This window comes from Ascaphus truei, chromosome 4 (genome assembly GCF_040206685.1).
Source record: "Ascaphus truei isolate aAscTru1 chromosome 4, aAscTru1.hap1, whole genome shotgun sequence".
Classification (NCBI taxonomy): Eukaryota; Metazoa; Chordata; class Amphibia; order Anura; family Ascaphidae; genus Ascaphus; species Ascaphus truei.
In genome coordinates this window covers 292818058-292837975 of record NC_134486.1, presented here as the reverse complement: position 1 = coordinate 292837975, position 19918 = coordinate 292818058, and the positions used below count along the sequence as shown (strand labels likewise).

Below are 19918 nucleotides of genomic sequence, written 5' to 3'. Positions count from 1 at the left end.
GGGCTCGGACAAAATCTGATGTGTGTGTCTCTCTCTCTCGGACCGCACCATTCCACTCACGCTGCAACGGGTAGGGGGGGAGGGATACGAAGCGGCAATAACATCCGCAGGCTCTGCGCGACAGTAACACGCAGCAGTCACACTGCGGCCGACTGTCATATGTTTCCTCAGTGATTTCATACATGTGCTCATGGGGACCAAATAAGTCACCCAGCGTGGAAAAACCTTCTCACGCACCCCCCAGCACCGAGTCCAGTTGGTTTTTACCCCCCGCGCGCTGCTTCCGTCCGCTACTGCTGCTGATGTTTTGAAGCGGTGTTTGCTCCCTCCCATTTCAATGTTCAGACTCCGCCTCTCTCTAAAAGTTCCTCCGCCACCTCCAGTTCCTCTCCTCAGGCTCCTCCTTCCCTGACGCAATCCCCGCCCCTTCTGCATGATCCCAGACGCTTACCTTCAATGGAAACCCCGCCTCTTTTCCCCGGCTGCTCCCGGCGCTTCACCTGACCCCTCCTTTCCCTCCAAGTCCCTCCCACCTCTGTCCGCACCGTGTCTGTGTGTATATGTATTTGTCTGTGCGCGCGCGCCTGGTCAGCCAGTGTCCGAGCGGGAAATTCCCATTGGTAACCGAATAACGGTCGACAAGAACAACAACCGTCTGCACCTGACTCCCCTTTATTCAAATCAAACCGCGCCTCACCGAACTCCATCACCAACCGCCAACTGAGGTCAGCAGCGCGAGGCCGGGCAAGTGTCAGCGTCCGCGCGGCGCTCCATGGCGTACAGTCAGGGGGGCGGCAAGAAGAAGGTCTGCTACTACTATGATGGTAAGAGAGGAGGAGAAGGAGGGGGCATAGCACCGGCTGAAACGCAGGCCTCGCCTCCATAGGCTCCAGCGCATCAAAGTCGGGATACTTATCCCGTTAAATATGTCCGTTACTCTTTCATTGGGTTTGAGGTGACATGCACACACTTCCCGTTACCTCACTGCTCCGTGACATCCCTACACCACAGGTGTATATGGGGCCTGGAGCATCGGGGGTGAGGGGGACCGTGATAACACCGGTCCTCGGGTCATTATATGTAATGACAGCGGTGCATGGATCCACTGGCACTGAGTGAAAAGCTAACATGCAGCTTATTTATTATTTTTTAATGCGTTGCAAAGTATTAAGACGTGTGCATGCGTGTGTCAAAGACACCGCATGGAAAAGTTGCAATGCAAATGTTGAAAGGTTGGTATGCTGGGATTTGCAGGCTGCTCCACATCACTTTAATAAGCATACCTGTGGGTCAGGATGTTTGCACACTTTGTGTGCTGCACAGTTATTTTTTTCAGGCCTCCTTGCAGAGGGGATAACATCCTAAGGTTGACCTATTTTCATATTAAAAGGGATGTCTTGGCATTATAATTCAGGGGTATGTGGGGGGGGGGATGCATCATTCATTAAAAAAATCAAATCTACTTTGAAGATATCTTTGAAGCAAGTTTACATTTTAATTTCATCTTGACTAATATTGTCTTTTTTGTACCCTGCCGTTTTATTGCTCATCAGAAGTATGAGTTGTTACATTTTAAATTCCTTGTGGTCTACACCACTATTTTCTAACTTTCGATTACAAAAATAAAGTGCCACAAAGTATTGCTCCCCAGGTATGTTGGTGGTAGTGTGTCTGAGAAGGATCTGGCTGCACCTGGGCAGAGCTGTGAGATCCTGGACTGTGTGACCATGTCACTGTGACCATGATTTGAAAGTGAAGTTTGTCAACGTGGACAATTTTAGACATTCAATGCTGTAAAAAAATAAATACATTTTACTGTTGGTTACAAACAAACGACAAATATTTTGAAATACTTAACTTCAAAAAGTTTTCTCTTGTGAACAATGACAAACTTTGTTTACATAAAATTGGCAATAATACTTTTCTTGGTCCTGCAAATTGACTTCACTCAAACTTTCTGCAGAATTAAAAAAAAAAAAAAAAAAGAATCAGGATCTTTAAGCAAATTGGCACAGATTTGCACATCCCTAGTTGACAATGTTTTACAATCCCATCATTGGTTTGCAAAATTAAATCACGCCTGTCCTTGATCGTAGCAAATGCTCATTTGAAGGGATTCAGCCCACACACCCGCAAAGTATACATCGGACAAAACCGATGCAAAATTATGATTTTTTTAAAATCTGGTTTATTTGATACTGTTTTTGTAAATTTGGTAAATTTAATTAAGAAGATTAGGCGTCATTTATCAGTCTCAAAACTGAGGCAAAGCCACCATCACTGAAGGACATTTAGGCTAGGTCCCCGCTGCTGATGGTGTCGCGCGTGTGCCTCTCACGTCCCTCACCTCCTTTTCTACCTGGCCCCGGTGTCTCTTTGCTTTTTGTCCCTCTTCGCGCTTAGGCGCGTCAGCCAGCAGGGGATACAACAAGATTGGGTTCCCGTGCAGCGACGTGTCACATGGTGCGCGGGAGATCGCCGGAGCCAAATCCCTTCCAAATGCTTTCATGCTAAATATATTATTCCAAAAATGCCACTAGTGATCTGTTTTTCAGGTCTGTTAACTGTTTTATCTTATTTCCAAGCCTACACAGTAGAGATGTACAAAATTTCTATAAAGATCAGTTTTTTTTTTTTCATATAGAACGGCTTTGAAATAAAATAAAAAAACACACCGCTTTCTGGGTGAACTTATTAGTTGTAACACTACTCAAACTACAAGCAAATATCTATGTAATGCAAAGAAATCCTAGCACCAATGGCAGCCTAGCAAGTTCATGGCTGCGCCCAACCGCCCCATTTAGGTCATGCCCCTGCACCGCCGATTGCAGCTAACAAACCGTAGATCAGTTTTCAGCTGTGCACGTGCTGCCAGAACGGCAGGCGTGCGTGCAGCAGCCTCCAGTGGGACCTTAGCCTTATACATACAGCTGAGGCCTCGGACATGCTTACCGCTTGCTGGCGGAAGCGCGCTGAGGCCCGCTCCCGCTCAGCACTGAGCCCCTACAGCCGCATTTAGAGCGGCTTTAGTAGGGGCTCGCGCACGCGTCAGCACGCTTGGGGAAGCGTGTGTCTGACGGCGTTTTGAAATTTCCCTGCTTGCCGGAGCGCAGGGCCGGTCACGTGAGCGGTTCGCCCAATGAGGGCGAACCAGCTCCGTGACGTCACTGGCCCACCCCAGGCCCGCCCCCTGATGGCGCGCTGTGTAAGGCCAGGGAAAGCACCGCTTTCCCTGAGCCTCAGCGCGCCTCAGCACTGTTGTGGGGCACTATGTCCCAGGCCTGAGAAGGGATCGACACTTTCAAATACATAGTGTTTCGACGAAGTACAGGAGGGAAGCATATTTAAGAGAGAATTGTTATTACAAGTAGTCATGCTCTGAAGGGGAAATGTGAGGAAGTCCTTCATGGGAATGGAGGGTGGATTCCTGCAATAGCCTCCCACCGGGGGAGTTGAGTCTAATACAATAAGGGAATTCACAAATGCCTGATGTACACAAAGCTATTACAAATATGAAAATAAAAACAAGGATCAAATAGGGAATATGGAGAACCAAGTGGGAACTTATCTGTTTTCAAATTCTGTGCTTTACAAAATGTATCAAATAAAAAACATGTAATTTCTTTCAGTGGAAATTGTATTTGATACATTTAATGCAGTTTTTTTTTTCACCAGGAGAGATTTTGATCATTCCTATCCTTCAATTTTTAATCTGGTGATGCGCATTCTTTTATGATATCTTGAGGGACATGGGAGTGGATCTGTATAGACATTTAAGAAACAATGGTACAGTCTTGTACTATTTATTTTATATTTTTAGATCTCTCTTGAGTCCTTTACTAGATTTAATTTTTTTAATGTCTGGTATCTCTTGGTTAAATGTTTCTTTTAATAAATGTTTACTGCTAACATTGCTTGAATGTCAGCTCAACAGGTTGGTCCAGTCCTTTTTGTTTTCACTCTGCTTTGGTAATTTCACAAGCAACTTTTAATTCCCCAAACTAACTCTGTGCTCCGTCACCGATGGGGGATCTGGAACGTCGGACACCAAGTTTGTGAACGTATCTGTTTTTTTGAGGTTTCAATCTGACCTGTATTTTTAATGGAAGGGAAGATTAAGGACCTTTTTGAAAGTGAAGACCTTCAAACTTGAATTCCTTCATTTCCCCCAGCATAAATTGGGTTTCTTTGGGGACTAGGAATGATTGAATCGGATAGCAGGAGGTGGGAGGTACTGCTTCAGGGAAGGGGTAACTAAGGGATGTTGGCATTTTACCATATGCACATTGTTATGCAGCATATTATATAGTTTAAATATGCAGTTTTGCCGTTCCCTTGGACCTTGCAGCTTTTGAGGTATGATGAGCGTGACACTGACTCTTACTATATGAGTTGTTTCAAAAGCGATTTTTAACTCTTATGGGATTTTTGCAGGTTGCTCCAGTTGCCTGAATCAGTCATTTTTGTTGACAAAGGGGATCCATCTTACCTAGGACCAGGTGGTGCAGTAGGACATTGTCCAGACTTTCTGTCTTTTTTTCTTTCTGGTAGGAGGCTCTTGTTTCTGTGGATATTTATATTTGCAATAGGGCTTTTTTGAAAGTGTTAAAAATGGCTGCTGTTTCTTATTACAGAGGCAGCCTTATTTGATGTTTGAGGCCTCTCAATGAGGATGCTCGATTTGACCGTTATTGTGTGTGTATACTGTATATGCATATCCAGGATCAGAATATCTGCAGTTTAAACACTTTACTGTTTGACATTGGGTGGCTTGTACAATAATGCTTTTGAGATGTTTTTTTCCCCCCTCCATTTGTAATGTATGATTTTCTCCTAAGCAGCCCCGCCCCCCCCCCCCCCAAGACCTATTCCTAGATGAGCTGATGTGCTTCAGTTCTAGCAAATATTTTACCTTTCACTCTTGATTACAAGCTTACGAATGTAGTTTGATAAGAGGATGTGAGTTACTATAAACACTAGTTATTGGTGTCTTTCAACTTCTAGTTGATATGTTTCATGTAAAAAATAAGAAAATGTTCAAGTAAGACCTTTCTTGTGGCAAATAGGCTTTTATTTAATAATGCCTTTTTAAATATTTTAGGTACCAGATATAATACTGGTGTCTAGTTGCATGCGGTGTTGGCAAAGTACATCATAAGGAACACGTGTCCTATTGAGTGGCTCTTACTGTGAGGACTTTTAAAAGTGCAAAACTGTGTGCTAGTGTTTAGTAACGGTTTTTGAAAATATTGTTCTGCACACTTAAAAATACATGTGCTTTAGTCACTATTGCAGCAACAGTTGAGCTGTATGTAGTTAAAAAGTGAAAATTAGTGTAATCCCTTACCCAAAAATGAATTCATATACTGGCACTTTTGTAGGGACCTGTGTTTACCAACTTTCTCTGAAGATATAATCTAAAAATACTGTTTGTAAATACATTGAAGTATTCTGACGTATAAAGATGGTTACAAACCTGTATGTGGATTTATAGATATGCTGACCCTGTAGTTTTTCTGAAAGATCATAAACCTGCTGCCTGTCTCCAGTCTGGAGGTTTGTGCCAAGTGAGCACTGAAGTTTCTGCTCCTTTCTTTGTCCCAGTGCTGCCATTGACGGATTGATGAGAGGTCCTGCAAGGGTAGATTTTTAATACAATGTAGACAAGTTCTGAATTCAACAACCACTACACTTTAACTGTCTAACGGTTTTGAATTGCTATTGAGCTTTCTCAGAAAAAAGATCAACCATTTTCTGCAGAGAACACGGCTTAAAAAAATCTCTAGTGAATATTTTTTTTGTCATTGTTTAGAATTGTTTGTGTAATTTTTGTGCCTAAATAGACATTGTACTGATTGGGACTGACTTAAAGAACTAGGCCCTCCAAGAATAATGAAAACATTCTCAGTCTGGTTTGAATTAAAATATTCCTATCTATACATTGTAACTGGACCATTGAATTCAGATGGCAAACCTGTGCTGCCCCATCATCACATGATGAAATTTTGTCTGCGCATTGATATTCATAATGCCGTGTGTTATATGATGTACTGTACGTTATACATGTAATGCTTGTTTTTCTAGATGACGATATGGTGGAATAGTGCACACTATCAGAATGGAAGTGACTTGCCTCCACTTCGGGAAGCGATCATGACCATATAATCTCTTACGAAGTCATCAAAATGGTTGCGATTCTGGAAATCTGAATTTCAGTAGTGTAACCTTACACTGCCGTTTCTTTACTTTTGTCCTAATACGGACTGCACTTTGAATAGTGGGTAAAGACCTTCTTTGCCCAAAGTATTTGACGTCTGGGACAAAGAATTTTGCCTGTTGACTGCTGTTTTGTCGTCAGTTTGAGAATGGTCACTTATACTGCATTGTGAATCTGGTAATGGGTGTATACCAGACACGATTTGGTTATAGTGGATAAAAATGGTCCAGGTTTAGCTGTGTAGCTTTGTATAAGCAACAGGCGCAAAGGTTATAGGGAAATAATTTAGTGGATAGGGAACTAATTTGCACTTCGCTATCCAGAATCCTCGTCTGCAGCTTAACCACTGTGGAACATGCACATTTGGGTGAATTAAACAGATTTGGGAATGTGTGAAAAACTCATTTTAACTTTGCTGCTCTTTGGAGATTTATTTTTCGAGGTGTTTTTTTTTTTGTTTTTTTTTCCCCTTATATAACTTCTAATCCAATTGTCTGGTACAGATGCATTAAAATGTGTTCGTTTTTTTTTTTAACATGTCAACATGATACAGGCTTTCTTAAAGGGGCAGACCCATACTTGTGTTTTAAAATGCGGACTGGCAGTTAGTGTGTTGTAGTTAGGAGACTTCGAGAAAAGATAATAGACGAGCTGACTGGAGAGTACAGAATTAAGTGAAGACAATGGATATTCCGGATAGGCTACAGTGAAAAATAAAATATCAGGCAACATAGAGCAGGCAGAAATGTCCAATAAACATGGCTGTGATCTATATACCATTGAGTACCTGCATCACATTCACTGGAGCGTGGCTAGGAGGTGGTGCAGCCCAATGAAGGTGGGACAAAATAGCTTAAGACCAGACCTTGTACAAGAGCAGCAAGCCACCACCAAAGAACAGTGTTGGAGATTTTGACTGATGTACAATACAACTCTCACCGCAGCATGCTTGTAAATTAACTGATTCCAACGGCCTCATTTTTATCGATTTAATGAATTTGTACTGGGGAACGTTTTTAAGAAAACAAAACCTGGTAAGTTACAACAGCAACTGATCATAACTATTTAGTATAGAGAGACGTTTTAAAAGATGTTTTGTATTAATTTAGGGAGCAGTCTGTTCGAAATACTGTAAGATCTCTATTTGTGCATACCATGTCCTGTAAGAATCCCTGAAATCCAGTGTGTAGCTTACTTTATATGACTGTCTTTAAGTTTGTATTTGGTTTCCACTTTTCATGCTTTTACCTTGGTTCCCATTTTTTTTCCTTTTTAATAAAGTGCATCATGTATTCGCTTCCAAATATTATCTGGTGTCTTGTGCTGGGAGTCTGACTACCGCCTCTCTTTGGATGGGGTTGTCGATGCTCCTACCCTCACCAGGATGCGGAGGTCACAGTACTAATAGATGGTACGGGAACACCACACTACCCTCCTTCCTATAAACCAACATAGAACTTTGTGTTAAAGACAGGATTGGAACTAAAGAGCCAAAAGCAGGAAGAAACCTCATAACAAGATATCCCTAGGAGAAACATAGCCTGGTGGTGCATTAGAGAGAGCGCTTCTGGAATCGCCTATTCTTGTTGATAGGTTCATAGGAGGAGCTTTAAGGGGCCAGCTGAAGATGCAATCACAACTCCCTAATATTACCTTTCTGGACTTCATAGATGGCAGTTAAAGTCTGATGGTCGCCCGGAAGAGAAAGCAATCGCCTCTCGGCAGTTTCTGAGCAACTCTGAAACTGTGCCTATTGCTACGTGAAGAACAATTTAACCAGTGTGATAGCAAACGTGGCACCATTGAGGTGAAAGAGCTGTAAGTGGCACTTACTTAAAAATTACCTTATATTGGTCGATAGATGGAGGATCTGAAGTATGAGGGGAGTCAGAAGACTTTGAACCCGCATTATGGTGTGAGACTTGTAGCGATTTAATGCAAATTCCTAGTGTGGAAGGTCCATTGTCTAAATCAGAATGAGTGAGGTTTGTGGGCCGGAGTCCAGTTGCCCTTAATAAATAAGTCCCAAATCCATTTTTTTTTTTTTTTGACAGGCTTGTTTGGAATGATTATGCAAGGACATCATATTTCCTAAAACGTAACTCCTGAACAGCTAAAGCAACACAATACTTTTTTCCTTAACTCTGGCTTTGGTTGACTGCAAACAGATTGGAGATGGCATACCTAGAATGCTAGGAAAGACCTGCTGCCCTCGACAAGCTAATATTGTTGGTTGCACCCACAGTGAAGATATTCCTCCCGTTGTTCTTGGAATGAACTTCCTACAAAACTGTTAATAAAAATATTAAAGGATCAGCTATTTTTCCCAGTCGGAGAAATGTACTTTCCCCACACCACTACATTAATTTGTGGCCACCAGCATCTTGTAAATGGCCATGAGGATAGATGTCAGTGTCAGGAATAATTGACCAGTTGTTTTTGTAACCCAAAATTAGAATCAATGATCTGTAGCAAAACCAATATGAGACCTTTCATCTAGATTCACATGTAAGAAGAAAATCAAGTAACCACTCGGCAACAATCTCATCTCTGTATTTAAATAAAAAAAATCTAACCTTAACTGGATGTGGGGTCCCCTGGGGCTGTGGTCTCACGACATTTGTGGACCACCCGATTTTCTGGAGGTATTTGTAGTTTCGGTACTAGTTTGACACAGCCACAAATCTAGCAATGGACTAAAAACACAGCTGCCATGGTCACCAAGGGAGCCACATCTCCAATCAAAATGCCTGCATTTGAGTTGCAACTGTATGCATGACCGCATACCATCCACCGTGAAATGGGGGTTGCTAATAAATAAAGCAAACGCTTCTTCGAGCTGTTTCAGAGAACAAGCATGTACAATTGCCATCATTCTGCCAGGAATTAACCTAAACCTATAATTGCAATTCATTGCTCCACAGAGTACCTGTATCTATAATAATGCACAGTTTGTTTGTCTGTTCAGCAAGGTAAGCAGCTGACCACCGCATTGTGAAGTAATTGGTGTCTTCAAGCAGTCAGAAATAGTCCTTATATTGCAGTTTTATATCTATAGACTTTCAGTGAGACACTAAGTTTACTCCATAGTTGTGACAAGCTTTTTCAACACCACATTGTAGCATTAGCTTGATCTTGTAATATCAGTAAATTGGATGTTTTTATATATTTTCTATAATGTATTTTCATTGTGATTTTTGTATTTTCAGTTGAGAAAGTTGTTATAATGCTACTCTTGTTCAAAAAAGGCAAAGGAGTAATCTGATGGATAATAGTTTTAAATGAAAGAAATAAAAATGAGCATGAAAACTGCGGAAGGAAGGAATCAAAGCTGATAGAAATACACATCTGCAAAATAGGCAACAAGAAACCATAGAGCAAATAAATGACAAGAGCCTGATAGAAATTGACAAAATAGAGAACATGGATCCATCGAACAAAGGGAGAAGATTAGAAGTAGTTGGCTACAGATATAACGGGCAGATTTGATGGTAATAGTTTTGATACCTCAAATAACACTTTCGGACCAAAATTTGGCATTTCAAACCCCCCTCTTTTTTTTTGTTAAAATTTTAGTTTACTTATTTTAAATGGGTTACCCATGGAGACATGTATGATTTTAAGTAGAGTGAATGTAATGCAGTGGTTGAGCAGCAAACCACCCAAAAATAGTGTTGGGAGGGCGTAAGGGACATGCACTGCGCCTCTGGCCATTAGAATACATAGACGGCTTAAAAAGACAGCCCTGAATCTACAGGAGCCTTGTATTCACAACCTGAATTTGTACTGGGGAACTTAAGGCAGGAATTGTCCTGAAAAGAGCAAAATAATTTTATATCTGGCCCAGTACAACAGCAACTGCCTAAACTAGTTGATGTAAATATAGGATTTAAACGACGTTGTGTAATAAGTTTGAAGTCTGTTATTTGAAACACACCAAGGTATTTATTGACACATATTTCGTGTGTTATATGTATAATTTATTTTGTCTTTACCTTTCCTTTCAATTGTTTACCTTTTTCCCTTGGTCACCCTTCCCAGTATTTTTTATTTTTATCTTCCGGTTTAATAAAGTGCATCACGTATGGTCTTCCAAATATTCTCATGTCTTGTTCTTGGGGTCTGACTCTTGCCTCTGTTTGGGTTCTCTGTGCTCCTCCCCTCGCCTGGACGCAGAAATAAGTAAGAGTAAGTCATGCCAAACTAATTTTTATTTGTTTCTTTGGGGTAAGTAGGAATTTAGACCAGGGTAATGCAGTTGTGGTCTACTTAGATTTTGCAAAGGCTTTTGATATGTTCCACACGAGGTTGGTGTACAAATTAAAGCAATTTGGACTCCGTAAAAATATATGCACCTGGATTGAAAACTGGTTGAAGGATAGACAACAGAGGGTTGTCATAAATGGAACTTTTTCAGGTTGGGCTAAGGTCGTGAGTGGAGTACCTCGAGGATTGGTACTGGTACCCCTGCTTTTTAACTTGTTTATTAAGTACCTTGAGGTTGGCATCGAAAGCAAAGTCTCCATCTTTGCTGAAGATGCTAAATTGTGTAAGGTAGTAGAATCAGAGCAGGATGTAATTTCTCTCCAGAAGGGCTTGGAGAGACTGGAAACTTGGGCAGGTTAATGGCAGATGAGGTTTAATACAGATAAATGTAAGGTTTATGCATTTGGGAAGCAAGAATAAACAGGTGACTTACAAATTAAATGGGGATAAATTGGGGGAATCCTTGATGGAGAAGCATTTAGGAGTGCTTGTGGACAGCAGGCTTAGCAATGGTGCCCAAAGTCATGCAGTAGCTGCAAAGGCAAACACGATCTTATCTTGCATTAAACGGACAATGGATGGAAGGGAAGTAAACATAATTATGCCCCTTGCATTAGTAAGACCACACCTTGAATATGGAGTACAATTTTGTGCACCACTCCTTAGAAAATACATTATGGAACTAGAGAGAGTGCAGAGAAGAGCCACCAAATTAATAAAGGGGATGGACAATCTAACTTATGAGGAGAGGCTAGCTAAATTAGATTTATTTACATTAGAAAAGTTGGCATCTAAGAGGGGATATGATAACTATATACAAATACATTTGGTGACCGTACAGGGAGCTTTCAAAAGAACTATTCATCCCAAGGGCAGTACAAAGGACACAGGGTGATCCCTTTTTTGGTTGGAAGAAAGGACATTTCACCAGCAACAAAGGAAAGGGTTCTTTACAGTAAGGGCAGTTAAAATGTAGAACTCATTACCCATGGAGACTGATGGCAGATACAATAGATTTGTTCAAAAAAAGGTTGGACATCTTTTTAGAAAGGGAAGGTATACAGGGATATACAAAATAAGTAAACATGGGAGAGATGTTGATCAGGGGATTAATCCGATTGCCAATACTTGGAGTCAGGAAAGAATTAATTTTTCCCCTTATGAGATATCATTTGATGATATGACACTGGGGATTTTTTGTTTGCTTTCCTCTGGATCAATAAGGAAGTATAGATATAGGATAAAGTATCTGTTATCTAAATTTAGCATAGGTTGAACTTGATGGACGTATCTCTCTTTTCAACCTCATCTACTATGTAAGTTAATGGGACCACCTTCTTTCCTATACATCATCACATGTAATATACAGTATTCCAAAGACTAATGTTGAAATTAGAACTGGAGTGGCTCGTAGAGCCTGGTTGAATACCAGTACCGGCACCTTGTGACTGTGAAAATAATTATCTCGTGCCTCAGGGACTAAAGATAGATTGTAAGCTCATACGAGTAAGGACTGTGCTCAGGGCTGCGCAAACTTCCTGCGCTGTGCCCCCTGCCTGCTCTGCCCCTGTCGCGCCCACGCTTACCTTTAATGCAGCATCACGTGACCCTGCAGCGTCATTTGCTGTTGCATTGCCATGGCGACGCGTGGCTCGAATCCGGCTCAATTCAGTTAAATGAGTTACTGAAGCCTTTTGCTGAAGAGCGCAGGGCCTCTGTAACTGCCGCGCCCCCCACAAAAATATCTGGCGCGCACTCCTGCTGTATATTGTAATTCTGACACTCTTTGATTCCCATTGGAAGAAAAGCACTATATGAAATATTACTAGGCATGGAAGCAAGGTGCTCATAAAAAGACATCCATCCAATTAGTAAAACTTTAGGGATGATTTTAAATAAGATACCTCCAATTAGATCAATTATATCCATAGTAATTGCTGGGAGAGTACTGCCTAGTGCAGCGTTTCCCAAATGGGGTTCCACGGAACCCTGGGGTTCCGTAGCTTGCATGCAGCTGTGATAAGGTGAGAGATCGTGTGTGTGGGGAGGGGGTGAAAGAGACGGGGGGGGGGGGATGAAAAGGAAACATGGAAGGTTGGTGGGGTGAAAGAGAAACATGGGGAGGTGGGGTGAAAGGCGTGGGGGGTGAGACATGGGCAGAGGGGGTGAAAGAGAAATGAGGGGGTGAAAGACATGGGTAGAGGGAAGGTGAAAGACATGGGGGTGAAAGTGTGACATGGGGTGAGACATATTGGGGGGAGGGATAGAGACACTGGGGGGAAGGGAGAGAGACACTGGAGAGGGAGTGAGACACTAGGGGGGAGGAGAGGTAGGGGTCTTTTAAAAATGGATTGGGCGGTGGGGGTCTTTTAAAAAAGTATTGGGGCGGTGGGGGTCTTTTAAAAATGATCTTGAACCAAGAATTTTTTATTTTTATCATGTGCTACGCTAAAAATATTTAAGGGGTTCCATTCTATTTTACAAAATATATAAGGGTTCCACGACTACATTTAATTGGGAAACACTGGCCTAGTGTATCCTGTCGGTATATCACATAATGCAAATGCTGACACAAAATAATCTCCCCTTTACAGCACAATAGCAATAATGAATGGCTAATAGAGAGATGAGAACTCACTTATGTAGAGATCTTCCATCAATCCTTTGAGGTCCTGTGATGTGCAGTCCGTTGAGTGGATAGTAAGAGCAAACAAGTAGAAAAAACGGAACACTAACTTGAGCAAAGAAGATCCAGAGGGGGCTCATAAAACAAAAATTTACTTAATTTGATCATACAAATAAAACCCTTACAGAGGCAGCTGCAAAACACAATGTGTTTCGCGCATTCTGCGCTTCACCATGATGACGTAATATGTAATAAGTCTTTTAACCGGCTGTTACCCTAAAGTCTTAGTGGGGTTTTATTTATTCAACAACTTCAATAGCGAGGAAGCTGTTGGATGATTTTATAAACGGATATTATTTTGTATTACTTTTTGGGAGAAAAAAATATTAATCAGGACGGTTTCACAAGGGATGGGTCGTGTCATACTAACTTTTATTAGGATTTGTGTAAGTCTGTTGGGATTTAGATAGAGGTAATGCATTAAAACTAATTGCCTTCGGATTGAGCGTGGGTTAACGAATAGACAGCATAGACTTCAGTATTGGAACATATCTAGATTGGACTTGTAGAATACTTCAAAGTTGGGTATTGGTGTAATTACTCTGACATTTTAAATAATGACTTGCAGATAAGGGGGAGTCTTTATTTTGCTAATAACATTAAGTTGTGTAAAGTTATTTAAATCAGAGCAGAAAGTAATTTCTATGCAGAAGAGCTTAGGTAAATGTGGAATTACATTTGATTTTGGGTGAAGTGCAGTTGGGTTGCAACAATAAGCACTCATTAATGGGACAAATTAGGTTAATCCTTTTGGAGAAGGTGTTTGGAGTGATTTGTAGATAAATCTTGGCAATTGTATTGAGTACTGAGCAAGTCCACCAGACTTTAATTATACTTTAAACAGTGTAGATGGAAGGGAGTAGAGCCCTATAAAAGTCTAGTAAAATTGCAGCTTATATATAGCTTTGACACCTCACCATAAAAAGATTCTTAATTTGAAAAATTGCAAAGAGCCGCATTATTTCTAAAGATTCAAGTCATGGTTTATTATGAGACTATCCAAATTAGGCTTGTCTTTTAAAAGATGCATTTAAGTAGGGTTATGATTTACATATTTTATTCAAGGAACCTTTAAGCCAGTTTTTCACCCCAGGACACACACACTTAATCTCCCTAAACTCAACAGGTAAACTTGTATCAACACCAGCAAAGGAAATGGTTCTTTAACATAAGATTGGTGAAATATGGAATTTACCTGGCTAGTATGATGGCATATACAGTAAGACAATGGTTTCCAAACTCCAGTCGTCAAGAACCCCCCCCCCCCCCCAACAGGTCAGGTTTTAAGGATATCCCTGGTTGTCAATGCCTTGGCCTCTGACTAAGCCGCCTGTGCTCAAGCTGGGATGTCCTTAAAACCTGACGTGTTGGGAGTTTTATAGGATTGGCATTGGGAAACCACTACAGTAAGACATGTTTTCAAACAGTTTGTAGGTTCTGCAGTTTGGTTAAGAACTACTTGGATTTTTATATATATATATATATATATATATATATATATATATATATATATATATATATATATATATATATATATATATATATATATATATATATATATATATATATATATAATATTGCTTTTGGACTTTGACCCCTTTTAAACCTTACAGGTGCCTTTATGGAATATGTTCTTATTTTAGGTGATATCGGAAATTATTACTATGGACAAGGGCACCCTATGAAGCCTCATAGGATTCGCATGACTCACAACTTACTACTCAACTATGGCCTTTATAGGAAGATGGAAATTTATGTAAGTTAACTTTTATAATACTGTACTTCTTTAGTAACGTGCAAAGTATATTAAAAAATAGCTGAAATAGAGGATTCTCAACTTGTTAGAAAGAGAGCCTCGCTTTTGGGCAAAAAATGTAAACTGTCCAACAATACAAATGGATTTCTTAACATTGTAAACATCTTTAATATCACTTGTGTTCATTTTTTTTCCCCCTCTAATTTATCAGACACTTGGTTCTCCAGCCTTAACTACTTTGATATTTTTAATACGATTACTTATCAAGAAGAGGAAACTTAATACCTAGGATGTTGACACTTTACTGTGGAACCTCCTACAGTCAGTCTTATCGCAAGGGACATTGAGTGTATAGACTGTGTGAAGTATCTGGTTAATAGGGAAACATTTACATTAAAAAAAAGTGAAGTTGCCAATCGCCTAAGTTTGTTTTTGTTTTATTAACCTGTAATGTTAGTTCTGCCCCTTAAAAACCAACATCTTGTCCTTGGTGCCTTGAATTAAGTGACTATTTCCATTCTTCTTTAGCGACCTCACAAGGCAACTGCTGAAGAAATGACCAAGTACCACAGTGATGAATATATAAAATTTCTTCGGTCAATAAGGCCAGACAACATGTCTGAATACAGCAAGCAAATGCAGAGATGTAAGTTCCCTTGTGAACTATTTCTTTTAACAGTAGTGTCTGCTTCAAGTACCATCAGGTTGTCTTAAAATCACTTTTAATGACAAAAAATGACTTCTATAATGTCAAATTTCTACATAATTGTAATACTTTAATCCTATTGGCTTTTGAATTCTTGTTCTATAAATGGTGTAGCCTTTACATGTTGGATTTAAGCTTGTAACAGGAGATATTTACTTGTTGGTTTTTCTATATTGACATTATTCTGACATTCTCTGTAGAATTAGTGACATTTTAACTTTGACATTGTCATCCCAGTGGTATTTGAGTGATGTTATGTGGCATACTGAAACTGCATATACAGTGTATATTCACAAAATAGTAACCATTTACCTTTTTTTTCTTTTAAGATGGATAATATATAGACATATACACACACACACACACACTCACTCACTCACTCACTCTCACACACAGGCAAACGGGGGTCTTCTGGATGTTCAGTTATTTTTCAGATCTGGCAACCCCCCTCCCTCCGTTCCTGAAATACATACTGATGAAACTACTGGTATTGCTTCCTCACTTTTAAAGTGGATTTAAATGGCTATCCAAATGATGCTGCAGTCCATGTTGCGGCTTCCTTTTGGCAGGCGGTTTGGCAGCCATTTTGTTTCCCCTTGAGAGAGATTTAAACCCTGTAACTTCTGTCAAATGTCTATTCATTAAGTATTGCGACCACTTTATTTTTCTTCAAACTGCTCATTTTGTTATATTGAAGTTTTAAATATTTGAATAGTTATTTAATTTGTACAATACATATATTGTTAATATGATTTTTTTAGGAGGTTATTGCCATTGTATCTAACCAGTTGTTTGTGCTTCTATACAGTCAATGTTGGGGAGGACTGTCCGGTGTTCGATGGTCTTTTTGAGTTCTGTCAGCTGTCAACTGGAGGCTCTGTGGGTAAGCAAAAAGCAAATGTCGCTGTTCATAATGCAGCTTTCTGTAAAAAGTGATGATATATATTTAGGGGAGTACCTCCATGATGGATATTCATTAATTGTAGTGCTCATTACACTTTTGGTAAATGGATTAGACCAATGTGATACCAAGACACTTTACCAGAACAAATTAATTGGCCACACTTCAACGATAAGCATCTGTCGATTCACGTGCAGTTATCTAGAGTTGAACTAAGCTACAAATGGCCATCATAAAAAAGCCAGCTGTGTGAGCCTCAACAATTTTAAAATCAGCATGTTGCATGTTAAAAGGTAGTGTGCAGACAGGAGCTTCTGTAATTCATGTTTTTTAAACTAACTTTTTTTTTTTTTTTTTTTAATTTAAGCTGGTGCCGTAAAGTTGAATCGCCAGCAAACCGATATGGCTGTTAATTGGGCAGGAGGGCTACATCATGCTAAGAAGTCAGAAGCATCCGGATTCTGCTATGTGAATGATATTGTTCTTGCAATCCTTGAACTTCTTAAGTAAGTTTCTAGAAATGTTCAAGCGGTATGCTGATCAATAATTAGGTAATTTTTCAATTTTATTTTTACATAAAGATTATGAAAAATAAGGCTAACCACTTATTGTGCTTTTTATATACATATACACCGCTTTCTGCATCTATAGTATTACATAATGGGATATGGGTGTGGAATAGCTTGTGTTTAGCAGGTAACTGTTAGCCAAACTTGACTTTGGCATGTTTCACATCAGTTACAGGTGATTCTTTTCTGTTCTAGATACCACCAAAGAGTGTTGTATATTGATATTGATATCCATCATGGTGATGGTGTTGAAGAAGCGTTTTATACCACTGATCGTGTCATGACTGTTTCATTCCACAAGTATGGAGAATATTTTCCAGGCACTGGAGATCTTCGGGTAAGAGCAATTGTTTGCGTTTCCTGTTTGCTTCTGGGGGATATAGTTAAAATTTGTTAGTACTGGTGTTGCTTCCTTGATTGTAAATTTTTGGTACCTTTAAGACTGTGCAAAACAAAGTGGAATAACCAATTTCCTGGATTATCCTGGAGTAATATGGTTGTATTTAAAATGGCAGTAAGGGATTGCTCTAGAAAATCTATATGAAAAAAAAAAAATGCAGCAGTAGAATAGTTCATTAAATACTGTTATTTTAAGTAATGTTTAAAGGATCACAATTATCCATGATTTTGCAGGGTAGATGGAAACTTCTGCACATGCTTGTATTCTAGTGGCCGCTGTTATGAGCTAAACATCCAGATAAGATAGCACACAAATTCCCTGCTGACTGAGGTGGGTTGCTATAGTGACCGTTGAGGGTTTCGGGTGGCTATCGCAAACCCGAAAGGTAAGGCTTGGACCTGGAAATTAATTCTTTCAAAGAAAAACCTGAGAAATGTGTGATGCTGGGGCTATAGGGATGTAAAAGTAAGCATCCTTGAGGTCGATTGAGGCCATGTAATGCCCTTCTTGCAGAACATTGAAGACAGAGCGAAGACTCAATCTTGAAATCATAACTCTGTGCCCAGGACATACTTGAAAACGAGAGGTAACTCTGTGTATTACTTCCTGGTAAAACATTTTATAAATAAAATGTCTGGCATGCAGCCAACGAGTCAACGCGTTGATCTTGGACTGCTCTGTACCCTCCTGTGGCTTTGGGGACTACAAACCGATTCCATTTTGCTCTTGCTCCATGGAAACCCCAACGATCGTTCTGTTCACATATTCTTGAATTGCCACTCTTAATGCTGTGACTGGATCTGACATTTCAGTCTCAAACTTGTCTTGAAATGGTATTTGCCTGAACTCTAGGTGATACCCGGTCTTCACGATATTGAGAACCCAGCCATCTGGTTGTTTGGTTCAACTGATGAAAGAATGTGGAGATCCTTTCCCCCACAGGCTCTGATTTCTTCAATGGGTCCTGCTGATTTTTAAAATGTAGGCTTTGCAGTGCCCCAAAAAGTTGATGACTGGAAAATGACCTCCAAAGGCCTGTAGACCTTTGCCTCTCAACTCCACAATAGTGTTTTTTTTTTTTTTTTTTTTTTTTATGCTTGGGGTTTGGATCATCTTTCCTGAGGTAAAAAGTTACCTTCGCCCCCCTGAAGTCTTGGATATTGTCATCAAGAGCTTCACCAGAGATCAAGGATCCCTTGAATGGTAGGTAAAGCAACTTGTTCTTAGAAGAAGAATCTGCTGACCAGGATCTAAGCCATAGTGCCCTTCAAGCCACGATAGACTGAGCTTTGGATTGGCAATAAGATGAATCCTATCCAGAGAAGCATCACATAGAAAGTTTACAGCAGCATTAATAACGGTGATATCTTTCTTCAATTTCTTCCTATCTATCCCAGCATCTAATTCTGCTTATAGCTTATTTCAAATCTTCACGGTCCTGACCACACAGGCTATAGAAGGCCTAAATGAAGAGCTTCCATAAGGGAATGATGCTTCTTGTGCACCCAATGAATTATTCGATCCATTAAATCATTGAAGGAGACACTATCTTCCGACAGCAAAGTTGTCTTAAGAGCTTCGTTATTGCTGTATCCACTTTAGGGACCATTGCCAATGCTTGAAGTTCATCTTCTTCAAAGGGCTATAACTTATAAAATGTCAAAGGAATTGATTTCCCTTCTTGGTGGATTGGGGAGGGAAGCCTCTTGTTGTTTTCCTAGGAAAACTGCCCGAATGCCCAATTCCTCTTACAGGTCTTCAATATATAAAGCCATCGGAGAAAGCCATGGCCCGCAATCGTGAGGTGGGCCTACAGCCCAAACAAGAAGAAGAAACTGGAGTCTGGAGGAAAACGCATTATACACCCCAACACTGTTCTTCTCCTATCCCTGAGAGGAAAATAGTTAACCAATTAGTTGCCATGTGGGATGCAGGGGAAAAGTACGTTTAGTAGTTCTATTTAATACTGTCCAGTACATTACCTTCTTACAGAAGAACCTGCCACTAGTATCATGCTAACCCTTTGAGTGCATGTTTTTGTAGCTTCATTTCCATTTATACAGAATATCCATATTTTGGTTCAAAGCCAAGTATTTTGCACTATTATATTTTTCAGTAGGTATTGTGAAACTAACAGTGAGTTTAACATGTTTGCTTTTCGATTGTTTTGCCCTAAAGTTATATGGTTACAGGGCCAAGTAGCTAAATGTGTGCACCCTTTTTTTTTATATATATATTTCTTGTAGGATATTGGTGCAGGAAAAGGCAAATACTATGCTGTCAATTTTCCAATGCGAGATGGGATAGACGACGAGTCTTACGGACAGATATTTAAGCCAGTGAGTATAAAGCATGCTGTGGATTAGTTGTATTTCTGCCTAAACACTGACACTTAATGTTCATTGTCTGTGATGCCC

At 40.1% G+C, this 19918-nt stretch overlaps 1 protein-coding gene across 3 annotated transcripts in view; it reads left to right on the top strand.

Annotated features, from left to right (window-relative positions):
• The first annotated feature begins 316 nt into the window (after positions 1–316).
• The window catches only part of HDAC2 (histone deacetylase 2), a 34212-nt gene continuing 14610 nt past the window's right edge, over positions 317–19918 (top strand). The window contains exons 1-7 of one of the 3 annotated variants that reach the window (XM_075597653.1): positions 317–824; positions 14783–14925; positions 15454–15571; positions 16440–16514; positions 16900–17038; positions 17297–17438; positions 19748–19840. In XM_075597653.1, the coding sequence (XP_075453768.1) occupies positions 773–824; positions 14783–14925; positions 15454–15571; positions 16440–16514; positions 16900–17038; positions 17297–17438; positions 19748–19840 (762 nt within the window). In that variant the 5' untranslated portion in view covers positions 317–772. Of the gene's footprint in view, positions 825–9459; positions 9709–14782; positions 14926–15453; positions 15572–16439; positions 16515–16899; positions 17039–17296; positions 17439–19747; positions 19841–19918 lie in introns of those variants that run through there. The other 2 variants (XM_075597654.1, XM_075597655.1) reach the window with 2 other exon arrangements.